At 46.2% G+C, this 14,372-nt stretch overlaps 1 protein-coding gene across 5 annotated transcripts in view; it reads left to right on the top strand.

Moving 5' to 3' along the window:
* LOC139385171 (GRAM domain-containing protein 2A-like) overlaps positions 1 to 14,372 on the top strand; it is a 44,648-nt gene that overhangs the window by 23,558 nt on the left and 6,718 nt on the right. For 4 of the 5 annotated variants that reach the window (XM_071130261.1, XM_071130263.1, XM_071130260.1 and 1 more), the window contains exons 3-7: positions 5,739 to 5,790; positions 6,964 to 7,237; positions 9,538 to 9,641; positions 13,129 to 13,227; positions 14,134 to 14,205. In XM_071130261.1, the coding sequence (XP_070986362.1) occupies positions 5,739 to 5,790; positions 6,964 to 7,237; positions 9,538 to 9,641; positions 13,129 to 13,227; positions 14,134 to 14,205 (601 nt within the window). The remainder of the gene's footprint in view (positions 1 to 5,738; positions 5,791 to 6,963; positions 7,238 to 9,537; positions 9,642 to 13,128; positions 13,228 to 14,133; positions 14,206 to 14,372) is intronic. The other variant, XM_071130264.1, reaches the window with a different exon arrangement.

Here is a 14,372-nt window from a genome sequence, read left to right as displayed (position 1 = left end):
ACAGGAGAGAGGATGTATTCCAGTAGTTTACTGCAGGGAGATGGATGAAAAGAACAGGAGAGAGGATGTATTCCAGTAGTTGACTGCAGGGAGAGGGAGATGGAGGAAAAGAACAGGAGAGAGGGTGCATTCCAGTAGTTTACTGCAGGGAGAGGGAGATGGATGAAAAGAACAGGAGAGAGGATGTATTCCAGTAGTTTACTGCAGGGAGAGGGAGATGGAGGAAAAGAACAGGAGAGAGGATGTATTCCAGTAGTTTACTGCAGGGAGATGGAGATGGAGGAAAAGAACAGGAGAGAGGATGTATTCCAGTAGTTTACTGCAGGGAGATGGATGAAAAGAACAGGAGAGACAGAAACAGAGCACAGTGCCTGTGTTTTTCAATAACCATGCTTCCCTCCACCTGGGAAGAAGACCAGCTGTTATTTATAGCCAGCCTCCAACAGACAGGCAGGCAGAGGGACAAACTGTAGCCAACAACTCACCCACCTCTTTAATATGGTGCCTACCCACTATAGATATCAGCTTTGTTGTTCAAGGTAATAAATGTGTTGCCACTACTCTTAGCACCATGATGATGACAATAAATATCTAGAAGAGTGGAGCAAGCATATTGTCTATGTGTGTGTTTACGGACATATTCAATCAATCCCTATACCAGTCTGCTGTTCCCACATGCTTCAAGAGGGCCACCATTGTTCCTGTTCCCAAGAAAGCTAAGGTAACTGAGCTAAACGACTACCGCCCCGTAGCACTCACTTCCGTCATCATGAAGTGCTTTGAGAGACTAGTCAAGGACCATATCACCTCCACCCTACCTGACACCCTAGACCCACTCCAATTTGCTTACCGCCCAAATAGGTCCACAGACGATGCAATCTCAATCACACTGCACACTGCCCTAACCCATCTGGACAAGAGGAATACCTATGTGAGAATGCTGTTCATTGACTACAGCTCGGCATTCAACACCATAGTACCCTCCAAGCTCGTCATCAAGCTCGAGACCCTGGGTCTCGACCCCGCCCTGTGCAACTGGGTACTGGACTTCCTGACGGGCCGCCCCCAGGTGGTGAGGGTAGGCAACAACATCTCCTCCCCGCTGATCCTCAACACTGGGGCCCCACAAGGGTGCGTTCTGAGCCCTCTCCTGTACTCCCTGTTCACCCACGACTGCGTGGCCACGCACGCCTCCAACTCAATCATCAAGTTTGCGGACGACACAACAGTGGTAGGCTTGATTACCAACAACGACGAGACGGCCTACAGGGAGGAGGTGAGGGCCCTCGGAGTGTGGTGTCAGGAAAATAACCTCACACTCAACGTCAACAAAACTAAGGAGATGATTGTGGACTTCAGGAAACAGCAGAGGGAACACCCCCCTATCCACATCGATGGAATAGTAGTGGAGAGGGTAGCAAGTTTTAAGTTCCTCGGCATACACATCACAGACAAACTGAATTGGTCCACTCACACAGACAGCATTGTGAAGAAGGCGCAGCAGCGCCTCTTCAACCTCAGGAGGCTGAAGAAATTCGGCTTGTCACCAAAAGCACTCACAAACTTCTACAGATGCACAATCGAGAGCATCCTGGCGGGCTGTATCACCGCCTGGTACGGCAACTGCTCCGCCCTCAACCGTAAGGCTCTCCAGAGGGTAGTGAGGTCTGCACAACGCATCACCGGGGGCAAACTACCTGCCCTCCAGGACACCTACACCACCCGATGTCACAGGAAGGCCATAAAGATCATCAAGGACATCAACCACCCGAGCCACTGCCTGTTCACCCCGCTATCATCCAGAAGGCGAGGTCAGTACAGGTGCATCAAAGCTGGGACCGAGAGACTGAAAAACAGCTTCTATCTCAAGGCTATCAGACTGTTAAACAGCCACCACTAACATTGAGTGGCTGCTGCCAACACACTGACACTGACTCAACTCCAGCCACTTTAATAATGGGAATTGATGGGAAATTATGTAAATATATCACTAGCCACTTTAAACAATGCTACCTTACATAATGTTACTTACCCTACATTATTCATCTCATAGGCATACGTATATACTGTACTCTATATCATCGACTGTATCCTTATGTAATACATGTATCACTAGCCACTTTAACTATGCCACTTTGTTTACATACTCATCTCATATGTATATACTGTACTCGATACAATCTACTGTATCTGCCTATGCTGCTCTGTACCATCACTCATTCATATATCCTTATGTACATATTCTTTATCCCCTCACACTGTGTACAAGACAGTAGTTTTGGAATTGTTAGTTAGATTACTTGTTGGTTATTACTGCATTGTCGGAACTAGAAGCACAAGCATTTCGCTACACTCGCATTAACATCTGCTAACCATGTGTATGTGACAAATAAAATTTGATTTGATTTGATTTATACTTTTGTCTAAACATTTTAGAACCTTTTTATAAACATTCAATCATTACAACATTGTAATAAAGAATAGATATAGCCTTGCTAAATGTTATCTATGGAAGATAAATACAGGCATTCTCTGTTGACTAGAGGATTATATGAGTGAGGCAGAGCTCTGTCCCAAGAGGAGAAATTAAAACCCCCAGCTATCCTCCACAGGGTTGCTAAGATCCCCCGTTTACTGCAGATGCTTATAGAATGAAAACATGGCCTTTTCCTCAAACACCCTTTCCAGAGAGAGAGAAAAAGAGAGAGAGACCTTTATCTGCTATTTTTACGTGTCTCTAGTCAGCAACTGATTAGAAAATCTCTCCATTGGATCAAATCAAAAACTGATCCTAAAGACAAAACCGGTCAACAATGCAGCCCAGTTGACCAGGGTTGTGCACATCCATACTCAACCTCTACAGTACTTGTGCAACAGACTGCCTACTGATTTTATCTTGCAGCAGGCGATGGTCTCACTAGCCCCGGGGACATGAGGCCCCTTTCCTCTCACAGCCGTGGTGCTCAGCTGCAAGCAGGATCTATTTTCTCTCCTCACAAACCCCACAGGATGTCTCAACACCTCTCAACTCTCCCTGCTGCTCAACTAGAATGAACCAGCAGAATCAACTAGAATGAACCAGCAGAATCAACTAAAATGAACCAGCAGAATCAACTAGAATGAACCAGCAGAATCAACTAGAATGAACCAGCAGAATCAACTCGAATGAACCAGCAGAATCAACTCGAATGAACCAGCAGAATCAACTCGAATGAACCAGCAGAAGCAACTCGAATGAACCAGCAGAAGCAACTCGAATGAACCAGCAGAAGCAACTCGAATGAACCAGCAGAAGCAACTCGAATGAACCAGCAGAAGCAACTCGAATGAACCAGCAGAAGCAACTCGAATGAACCAGCAGAAGCAACTCGAATGAACCAGCAGAAGCAACTCGAATGAACCAGCAGAAGCAACTAGAATGAACCAGCAGAAGCAACTAGAATGAACCAGCAGAAGCAACTAGAATGAACCAGCAGAAGCAACTAGAATGAACCAGCAGAAGCAACTAGAATGAACCAGCAGAAGCAACTAGAATGAACCAGCAGAAGCAACTAGAATGAACCAGCAAAAGCAACTCGAATGAACCAGCAGAAGCAACTCGAATGAACCAGCAGAAGCAACTCGAATGAACCAGCAGAAGCAACTCGAATGAACCAGCAGAAGCAACTCGAATGAACCAGCAGAAGCAACTCGAATGAACCAGCAGAAGCAACTCGAATGAACCAGCAGAAGCAACTCGAATGAACCAGCAGAAGCAACTAGAATGAACCAGCAGAAGCAACTAGAATGAACCAGCAGAAGCAACTAGAATGAACCAGCAGAAGCAACTAGAATGAACCAGCAGAAGCAACTAGAATGAACCAGCAGAAGCAACTAGAATGAACCAGCAAAAGCAACTAGAATGAACCAGCAGAAGCAACTAGAATGAACCAGCAGAATCAACTAGAATGAACCAGCAGAATCAACTAGAATGATGTTGACATGTAAACTATATGTATATATGTTTACAATATGTTTATTGATAACATTCATAAATTTGCACTATGAGCAATTGTCTCACATATTGTTACAGTTGTTGGTTAGCTAGCGAATATTAGCCATATTAGCATAGACGTGACATCAGTCAAAACACCTAATAAAACATGGTATCAAGAACAAGATAAAACGAGCTGAAATGAGCCACCTATGATTCCCCATATGACAGCTTCTTGTAATTGTTGCTAGTTATCTGGCCATCCAGAATCACAACAACACAGACTTCTGCCCCATTGAAGCGTGTGCATCCTTTTCGTGACGTTGTCAGCTAACACGTCTATGCATAGCATCAACAACCCAGGGTTTATATACGTCATTGGTATGAATACACCAGTCTCAGGGCTGTTTCTACCCCAGAGGTTTGATAGAACAAGATCTATATTAGTTGCCTGCTAACTAGCTAAATGTCCCCTAAGAGAACAATGTGATCAACTTTTCTGGGAGCCCCTCTCTTTCTTTATAAAGGTGTCTGCATGCTTCCCAACAGAAACAGTTCGAGTTTGTGCATATATTATGACCACATTTGATGACGTTTTTGTTAGTTTTGGACTTCGGTAAGGGTTTTCTCGCTGTTCAGGCGCACAACATTTTTTCTTGATGCAAGCCGAAGTCTACGCTCCTTCGTTGGTGATTGGTCAATAGTAGGGTTCTTCAATAAGGTCTTTGATGTCATTCAATGAGAGACGACTCATTTTCAATGTGCACCAAACATCTTAGATGTTAAATTTCGCGACTTAGATCTCCTTGGCAAAACGTCAAAATGAATGACAGATTTCTTGAGTTATCTTAGATTAATTTGGACTATTTTGAGGAAGTGTATACTAGCAGTACTTTTAAGGGAGTATGCGACACACTGGTTTGTTTTGGTAAGCCGAACTGAAGCATGCTGACGCCTCTCTCTCTCTAATTCAATTTCAATTTAAGGGCTTTATTGGCATTTATTGGCATGGGGAACAAATGTAAACATTGCCAACGCAAGTGAAGTAGATAATAAACAAAAGTAAATAAACATTACAAATGTACAGTAAACATTACACTCCCAAAAGGGAAAATAAATCAACATAAATATGGATTGTATTTACAGTGTGTGTGTGTGTGTGTTTGCTTGCAAACATGCTTGCCGGTCAGATGTATGAAAGAGTGTGTGTGTGTGTGTGTGTGTGTGGGAGGAGGGAGGGCACTGAGTTTGCATAATGTAACTAGTCAGCCCAGTTTTATAAAAGCACATTCACCTCCCTTTATGTGTGGTCGTGTTTGTGTGGTCGCGTAGTGTTTGTTTCTGTTTGATTGAGTGAGATACCATTTGTCTGCCGTCACGTTTGCTTCCCTTCTCTACAGTCCTGCACATGTTTTGTCTGGTAGCCGACCCTGAACCATGCCGACATTACTGTCATAGACAGCAGACAAATATACACTACTACTGTTTGATTTGATGCCGAGGTCAGAGTTCACAGATTACAGTTGGATCAGGTTATAGTTGAAATGTCTCACTATTCTCCAACAAGATTAAGATCAAACAAATGATCCAATAGGAGTTAATGAGATCAATACAATCCCTGTGGACCAGTGGAAAAGCTACATCACCATGAGATTCACCATAGTGTTGAGTCTATGTCTCTAAACAAACAGGCACTAGCCTGATATATTAAAACACCAGCAGATGTCTTCTTTTCACACTATTTCCTTCATCATTTCCTTCACAGGTTGATTGACGACCTATCATATGAAGATGTGAAGAAATGCTACAGGGGTTCGGTGAGTAGCAGGTTTCCTCTCTAATGTATTGTAGATCATGTCTGTACCTTATTGATTTTGCATCTTGCCTAACAAAGATAAGCCAATTACAGCCGAGTTGGATGCAGGCCAAGTCAATTGTCGATTTCCTATAAGAGTTAAATGATACACTTTATATTGGTTGACCTTTACCTCACATATGTACTGCACATTCTGGAATGAAGTTCCTTTGACCTTTTTATGCACAATTCATATGCACTGAGTGATTGTAAGACCTGTGTGGCAGTGAACCCTGTCATTGTTTGCCTTTAGGAGTGGTCCTTTGAGGAGTTTCCTAGTATTGAGGGTGACCGAGGCTAAGATACAATTTAAACGAGGCATTGTGATCCTGAAATACAAACATGTATGAGATCTGTCTATAGACTTAGACAGATCAAGGTTTGATAGTAGCCTTGAGAGACTATTAAGCATCCCACCTCGCTAATCCAGCCCCAACAACTGATTATCTCCAGCCATTCAGATGTAGTACCGCTGATTTGATTGTGTTCTTCAGGCTCAGAACTCAACGGTTATTCAATAGGCGAGGAGGTTATCCATTAACTCAAACACACTCTCTTTTGGCGAGATCAGCAGGCCATCAGGCCAGATTAAAGGAACTGTACCGTAGCTGAGATTATTATCTCCATGTCTCCCAAAGGGGAATATTAAGTAGAGCTGCTGAGCCCCACAGTCACACCAGCTGGCTGCAGATATTAACAGGGCTGACAGTTCTGACTGTCTCATGTGCTTGGTGAGAGAGGAGGGAGGGAGGGGGTGGTGCCTGTGGGCAGCAAGCTGTTATTAGGACAAGGATAGGAGGGTAAGGAGGCGGCAGTATGGGTTGGGCTGGCATGGGGTGAGCATAGGGGGGAGTCACTGTGCACTGTCGTGTTGAAACAGCAAGAGCGAGAGAGGCAGCAAGAGAGAGGCAGGAAGGGAGGACTCAGGGTGTCTGTGGCTGAGAAGGGCCGTGTGTGAGAGTGTGTGTGGTCGGGTTTCAGACCAGTGTTGAAGGGTGAGGGAAAGGGCTCAGTGATGGTCTGAGGTGCACACTGTCGGACCGGAGTGGTGTGTGTGTGTGTCTGTCTAACGGAGAACTGCCCCCTCAAACCTGCACAAAGGACACCGGTTGACATCTGACTAGTTGGAGGACAGTCTGTGTCTTGCAGTGGGGTCCGCCACGCCGTCGATGTGTGTGTGTGTGTGTGCGGCTGTGTGTGCGGCTCCAGCATGCTGAGTCTGGTGCAGCAGAGCTCTCGTCCTCTGAGAGAGAGGGCGGCCGCCGGTTTGCCGGTGCCGGTGGGAGGGAGGCCAGCCAAGGAACTGCTCATGACTCTGCCCTGTCCCTCTGCTCAGACTGTCAGCAAGTACAACTCGCAGTACCACAAACTCTTCCAGTGCGTTCCGAAGGACGAGATCCTAATGAAAGGTACTGTCAGCAACAATGCTACATGCTAACATCTGTTGTAGTATCTCTGTATGATGTATGTTTATTTAGGTTAACATGCTAGTGACTGTAGCATGTCTGTAGCTTACTGTCTATATGCTGTGCATTGACTTCAGGCTATCGCCCTATTAGCTCCATGTGCTGTGTTTATGTACCGTTGGCTAACTTGCTAGCTATGGTAGCATCTATTTTTTTCCCATGGCAAAAATGAAACACACTTAACTCTTCGGTCCTTTAAAAACCTGTTGTATGTCAAATATTGTGAGCTACAGAGATGTAAAATAAATACATGTGACTCTGGATGACATAATGATGTTTGTTTCCAACATTAGGACTCTTTTCCTAAAGAAGTTAAATCCACTTTGTGTTTTGTTCCCTTACCATGATACTACAAGTATTGTAATACTGGTATTGTCCCAGCCCTAATTACTATTATTAGTAGAAGTACTTTCACTGTCAAATGTTGTTGTCTGTAATATGTATATAGTTTCTTATGTTTCTGTCCCCACATAGTGTATGAGTTTGGCATTTTTGTTTTTGGAACTCTATTGGCTACTCAGTGTGTTTGAAACCATCTTTCTGAGTTTCTGGTAAGGATTTCTGGTAATGGTTTCTGGTAAGGATTTCTGGTAATGGTTTCTGGTAAGGATTTCTGGTAATTGTTTCTGGTAAGGGTAACCAGTCCTCAGGCCCTGAACAGGAAGTTGTATGGTTTGAGGTCAGGTTATGCATATTAGGTCAGGGTTGGGTTTCCCAAAAGCATCGTAGCACTAAGATCAACTTTCGTCCATTTAGATTCAATGGAATTAAGATGATGGTAGTGCTACACTGCTTTAGGGAGACACAGCCCTGTTCTATTTGAGACTAGGGGTAAAGTGATGATCATAGTGCTACACTGCTTTAGGGAGACACAGCCCTGTTCTATTTGAGACTAGGGGTAAAGTGATGATCATAGTGCTACACTGCTTTAGGGAGACACAGCCCTGTTCTATTTGAGACTAGGGGTAAAGTGATGATCATAGTGCTACACTGCTTTAGGGAGACACAGCCCTGTTCTATTTGAGACTGAGACTAGGGGTAAAGTGATGATCATAGTGCTACACTGCTTTAGGGAGACACAGCCCTGTTCTATTTGAGACTAGGGGTAAAGTGATGATCATAGTGCTACACTGCTTTAGGGAGACACAGCCCTGTTCTATTTGAGACTAGGGGTAAAGTGATGATCATAGTGCTACACTGCTTTAGGGAGACACAGCCCTGTTCTATTTGAGACTAGGGGTAAAGTGATGATCATAGTGCTACACTGCTTTAGGGAGACACAGCCCTGTTCTATTTGAGACTAGGGGTAAAGTGATGATCATATTGCTACACTGCTTTAGGGAGACACAGCCCTGTTCTATTTGAGACTAGGGGTAAAGTGATGATCATAGTGCTACACTGCTATAGGGAGACACAGCCCTGTTCTATTTGAGACTAGGGGTAAAGTGATGATCATAGTGCTACACTGCTTTAGGGAGACACAGCCCTGTTCTATTTGAGACTAGTGGTAAAGTGATGATCATAGTGCTACACTGCTTTAGGGAGACACAGCCCTGTTCTATTTGAGACTAGTGGTAAAGTGATGATCATAGTGCTACACTGCTTTAGGGAGACACAGCCCTGTTCTATTTGAGACTAGGGGTAAAGTGATGATGGTAGTGCTACACTGCTTTAGGGAGACACAGCCCTGTTCTATTTGAGACTAGTGGTAAAGTGATGATCATAGTGCTACACTGCTTTAGGGAGACACAGCCCTGTTCTATTTGAGACTAGGGGTAAAGTGATGATGGTAGTGCTACACTGCTTTAGGGAGACACAGCCCTGTTCTATTTGAGACTAGGGGTAAAGTGATGATCATAGTGCTACACTGCTTTAGGGAGACACAGCCCTGTTCTATTTGAGACTAGGGGTAAAGTGATGATCATAGTGCTACACTACTTTAGGGAGACACAGCCCTGTTCTATTTGAGACTAGGGGTAAAGTGATGATGGTACATACAGTCTTCATCTGTTTAACAGATATGTACCAGTTACTTTATTCAATGCCTATGAACCTATTTTAGAAGCATCTATAGGCCAAGTCAAAGACACATGAGCTATAATTATATATAATATATGCCGTTTAGCAAAGCCACTTAGTCATGTGTGCATACATTTTTAGTGAGAAGCAACAAAAAGTGTTAGCAATGTGCTTGTCTTGAGTTAGCAGCTATTTTGAACCTGTTTATGTCTCCTCTCCCTCAGTATACTCCTGCGCTCTGCTCCGAGACATCCTGCTGCAAGGACGTCTTTATATCTCCAGGAACTGGCTGTGTTTCTATGCCAACCTCTTTGGCAAGGACATCAAGGTAAGTCAAGGCCTGGCAGATAATAGACAGATCGTCAATAATAATATATAACACTTTTATCTGAGTGCATACATCTTAGAATGTGTGACCCCAGCTGGAACAAACCCACAACCCTGACATTGCTAGCACCACACTAATACCAGCTGAGCCACACAGGACCGCAGGACCCTCGATATCTAGATGGACAGACAGAGAGAAGTAGCCAGGACCGCAGGACGACTATATCTAGATGGACAGACAGAGAGAAGTAGACAGGACCGCAGGACCCTCGATATCTAGATTGACAGGCAGACAGAAGTAGATAGGACCACAGGACGACGATATCTAGATGGACAGACAGAGAGAAGTAGACAGGACCACAGGACCCTCGATATCTAGATGGACAGACAGAGAGAAGTAGACAGGACCACAGGACCCTCGATATCTAAATGGACAGACAGAGAGAAGTAGACAGGAATGCGATATCTAGATTGACAGACAGAGAGAAGTAGACAGGACCGCAGGACCCTCGATATCTAGATGGACAGCAGAGAGAAGTAGACAGGACCACAGGACGACGATATCTAGATGGACAGACATAGAGAAGTAGACAGGACTGCGATATCTAGATAGACAGACATAGAGAAGTAGACAGGACCCTCGATATCTAGTTGGACAGACAGAGAGAAGTAGACAGGACTGTCGATATCTAGATGGACAGACATAGAGAAGTAGACAGGACTGCGATATCTAGATAGACAGACATAGAGAAGTAGACAGGACCCTCGATATCTAGATGGACAGACAGAGAGAAGTAGACAGGACTGTCGATATCTAGATGGACAGACAGAAAGAAGTAGACAGGAATGCGATATCTAGATAGACAGACATAGAGAAGTAGACAGGACCGCAGGACCCTCGATATCTAGATGGACAGACAGAGAGAAGTAGACAGGACTGCGATATCTAGATAGACAGGCAGAGAGAAGTAGACAGGACTGTGATATCTAGATAGACAGACCGAGAGAAGTAGACAGACCCGCAGGACCCTGATATCTAGATGGACAGACAGAGAGAAGTAGTCTGAGACTTCCAAGTCCAACTATGTCACTACTCACCTTCAACCTTGCCCACTTCCAATTAGAACAATGTGCTGGGAGCTGTTAGTCAGGCAGCTGATGGAGCTGTTAGTCAGGCAGCTGATAGAGCTGTTAGTCAGGCAGCTGATGGAGCTGTTAGTCAGGCAGCTGATGGAGCTGTTAGTCAGGCAGCTGATGGAGCTGTTAGTCAGGCAGCTGATGGAGCTGTTAGTCAGGCAGCTGATGGAGCTGTTAGTCAGGCAGCTGATGGAGCTGTTAGTCAGGCAGCTGATAGAGCTGTTAGTCAGGCAGCTGATGGAGCTGTTAGTCAGGCAGCTGATAGAGCTGTTAGCCCAATCAAATCAAAGTGTGTGTGTGTGTGTGTGTGTGCGTGCGTAAGCGTGTGTGTGCAGGTTTTCAGGGAATTTATGTCAATCATGAAGCTCATCTGTAGTGCAGGAAAATTCTCAGCAACAAAAGAGTGATCAAATTAAGACCCGGCACCTGTCTCTCCTGCCTCTGGCCTCTGCAATCAGCTGGTTAGTCAGAGTGCATTCCCAGCATTCTATCTGCAACTAGACACATATCCACCTTATTCTGCCCCTTCTCTCCTCCAACCAACTGTAATCCAACCCCACTCTCTCTCTCTCTCTCTCCCTCTTTCTCTCTGGCATTCCCCCATCTGTGTCTCCTTTTGTTTAACTTTAAAACCATTTTTGTCCCGAACCTGCCTCTTCAGTTAGTCCCCTGTGTCTGATCCAGTATGTCCCCCGTGTCTGGTCCAGTATGTCCCCCGTGTCTGGTCCAGTTAGTCCCCCGTATCTGGTCCAGTTAGTCCCCCGTGTCTGGTCCAGTAAGTCCCCCGTATCTGGTCCAGTTAGTCCCCCGTATCTGGTCCAGTTAGTCCCCCGTGTCTGGTCCAGTAAGTCCCCCGTATCTGGTCCAGTAAGTCCCCCGTATCTGGTCCAGTTAGTCCCCCGTATCTGGTCCAGTAATCTGGTCCAGTTAGTCCCCCGTGTCTGGTCCAGTAAGTCCCCCGTATCTGGTCCAGTATGTCCCCCGTGTCTGGTCCAGTTAGTCCCCCGTGTCTGGTCCAGTTAGTCCCCCGTGTCTGGTCCAGTAAGTCCCCCGTATCTGGTCCAGTTAGTCCCCCGTGTCTGGTCCAGTTAGTCCCCCGTGTCTGGTCCAGTTAGTCCCCCGTGTCTGGTCCAGTTAGTCCCCCGTGTCTGGTCCAGTTAGTCCCCCGTGTCTGGTCCAGTTAGTCCCCCGTGTCTGGTCCAGTATGTCCCCCGTGTCTGGTCCAGTTAGTCCCCCGTGTCTGGTCCAGTTAGTCCCCCGTGTCTGGTCCAGTTAGTCCCCCGTGTCTGGTCCAGTTAGTCCCCCGTGTCTGGTCCAGTTAGTCCCCCGTGTCTGGTCCAGTATGTCAGTTACCCCCGTGTCTGGTCCAGTTAGTCCCCGTGTCTGGTCCAGTTAGTCCCCCGTGTCTGGTCCAGTTAGTCCCCCGTGTCTGGTACAGTTACTCCCCCCCGTGTCTGGTACAGTTAGTCCCCCCCGTGTCTGGTACAGTATGTCCCCCCCGTGGTCTGGTACAGTATGTCCCCCCCGTGGTCTGGTACAGTATGTCCCCCGTGTCTGGTCCAGTAAGTCCCCCGTGTCTGGTACAGTAAGTCCCCCGTGTCTGGTACAGTAAGTCCCCCTCTCTGGTACAGTAAGTCCCCCGTGTCTGGTCCAGTAAGTCCCCCGTGTCTGGTCCAGTAAGTCCGTCCCCCGTGTCTGGTCCAGTAAGTCCGTCCCCCGTGTCTGGTCCAGTAAGTCCGTCCCCCGTGTCTGGTCCAGTAAGTCCGTCCCCCGTGTCTGGTCCAGTAAGTCCCCCGTGTCTGGTCCAGTAAGTCCCCCGTGTCTGGTACAGTAAGTCCCCCGTGTCTGGTACAGTAAGTCCCCCGTGTCTGGTACAGTAAGTCCCCCGTGTCTGGTACAGTAAGTCCCCCGTGTCTGGTACAGTAAGTCCCCCGTGTCTGGTACAGTATGTCCCCTGTGTCTGGTACAGTTAGTCCCCCTCTCTGGTCCAGTTAGTCCCCCGTGCTTGGTCCAGTATGTCCCCTGTGTCTGGTACAGTTATACCCCCTCTCTGGTACAGTAAGTCCCCCTCTCTGGTACAGTAAGTCCCCCTCTCTGGTCCAGTTAGTCCCCCGTGCCTGGTCCAGTATGTCCCCTGTGTCTGGTACAGTTATACCCCCTCTCTGGTACAGTAAGTCCCCCTCTCTGGTACAGTAAGTCCCCCTCTCTGGTACAGTAAGTCCCCCGTGTCTGGTCCAGTAAGTCCCCCGTGTCTGGTCCAGTATGTCCCCTGTGTCTGGTACAGTTAGACCCCCTCTCTACAAGGTATAATATTGTGTCCTCTTTTTTCCCACCTCTTTCCCCCATCATAGGTTGCTATCCCCGTGGTCTCTGTGAGGCTGGTAAAGAAGCACAAAACAGCAGGTCTGGTGCCCAACGGCCTAGCCATCACCACAGATACCAGTCAGAAGGTGAGCGTTAGCCTCTTAGCACCTCTGGGCACAGTGAAGGGTGTTTCCATGTTTCCACTAACTGGCATTAGTGCCGCACCACGTTCTTTCCACCAAGCACAGGTAGACGGAAAATAAACAACACCTCATGCAAACATGCTAAGCTAGTGCAAGTCAGCGCATGGTTCGGTAACACTGAAAGGGTGTCAAGGTCGCAGTCTATTTTGGTAGTGTCCCTTCTTGGTTCCTCTCCAGTGTGTGGGAGATAGAACGGTTCACCTGCCTGCTCCTTTACATTGGAGCAAATGTCTGGAAAATGTTTCTTATTACTCTGTAATCTTAATCTGTTGTGAATTTATTGTAATGTTTTTAAAATTGTATAACTGCCTTAATTTTGCTGGACCCCAGGAAGAGTAGCAGCAAATGGGGATCCATAATAAATACAAATCTTTGATTTCTGATATTTTATGACTGTCTATTGTCCGGTAAGTGATTTAAGGATTCCTACTCTCTCATTGAAAATGAATTATGAAAGAGTGGTGTTTTCAGTAGAGGTACAGTACAGCCACCATGTAAGAGGAATGGAGTATCACTATTGAAATATCCTCTGTCAGTCTACTAGATTAAGCCTTCATCTGTCAAATATAATCCCTGCTAGATTGAGTTACTGTTCACAATATCTATTTAGAGAAAATTGCATTCTTGGTAATGAGTTGATGTCCTAATGGATCTTATAAATGTTCCTGACATCGGGTTTTATGAGTACATGATGAAATGCTTAATACGTGTTTACATGTGTGCATGCATGAGTGTGAGCGTACGTGAGTGTGTATGCTTTCATTCACATTTGAATTGGCTAATGCTCTTTCTCTCCCTTGCTCTCTCCCTCGCTCTCCCTCTCTCTCCCCCTGTCCGTCCGTCCTGCAGTATGTCTTTGTGTCTCTGCTGTCCAGGGACAGTGTGTATGACGTGCTCCGGAGGATCTGCACACACCTTCAGGTCAGAGAACACACCCACACACACACACAACCACACACACACATCCAGGTCAGAGAACACACACACTCATCCACATTCACACAACCACACACACTGGCTACCACTACACACACACACATCCAGGTCAGAGAACACACACACTCACTCACCCACACACACAACCACAC

The sequence above is a fragment of the Oncorhynchus clarkii genome, chromosome 26 (assembly GCF_045791955.1).
Source record: "Oncorhynchus clarkii lewisi isolate Uvic-CL-2024 chromosome 26, UVic_Ocla_1.0, whole genome shotgun sequence".
In the NCBI taxonomy this organism is placed as follows: Eukaryota; Metazoa; Chordata; class Actinopteri; order Salmoniformes; family Salmonidae; genus Oncorhynchus; species Oncorhynchus clarkii.
Note: the sequence above shows the minus strand (reverse complement) of the source record. Positions and strands in the feature narration are given on the sequence as shown.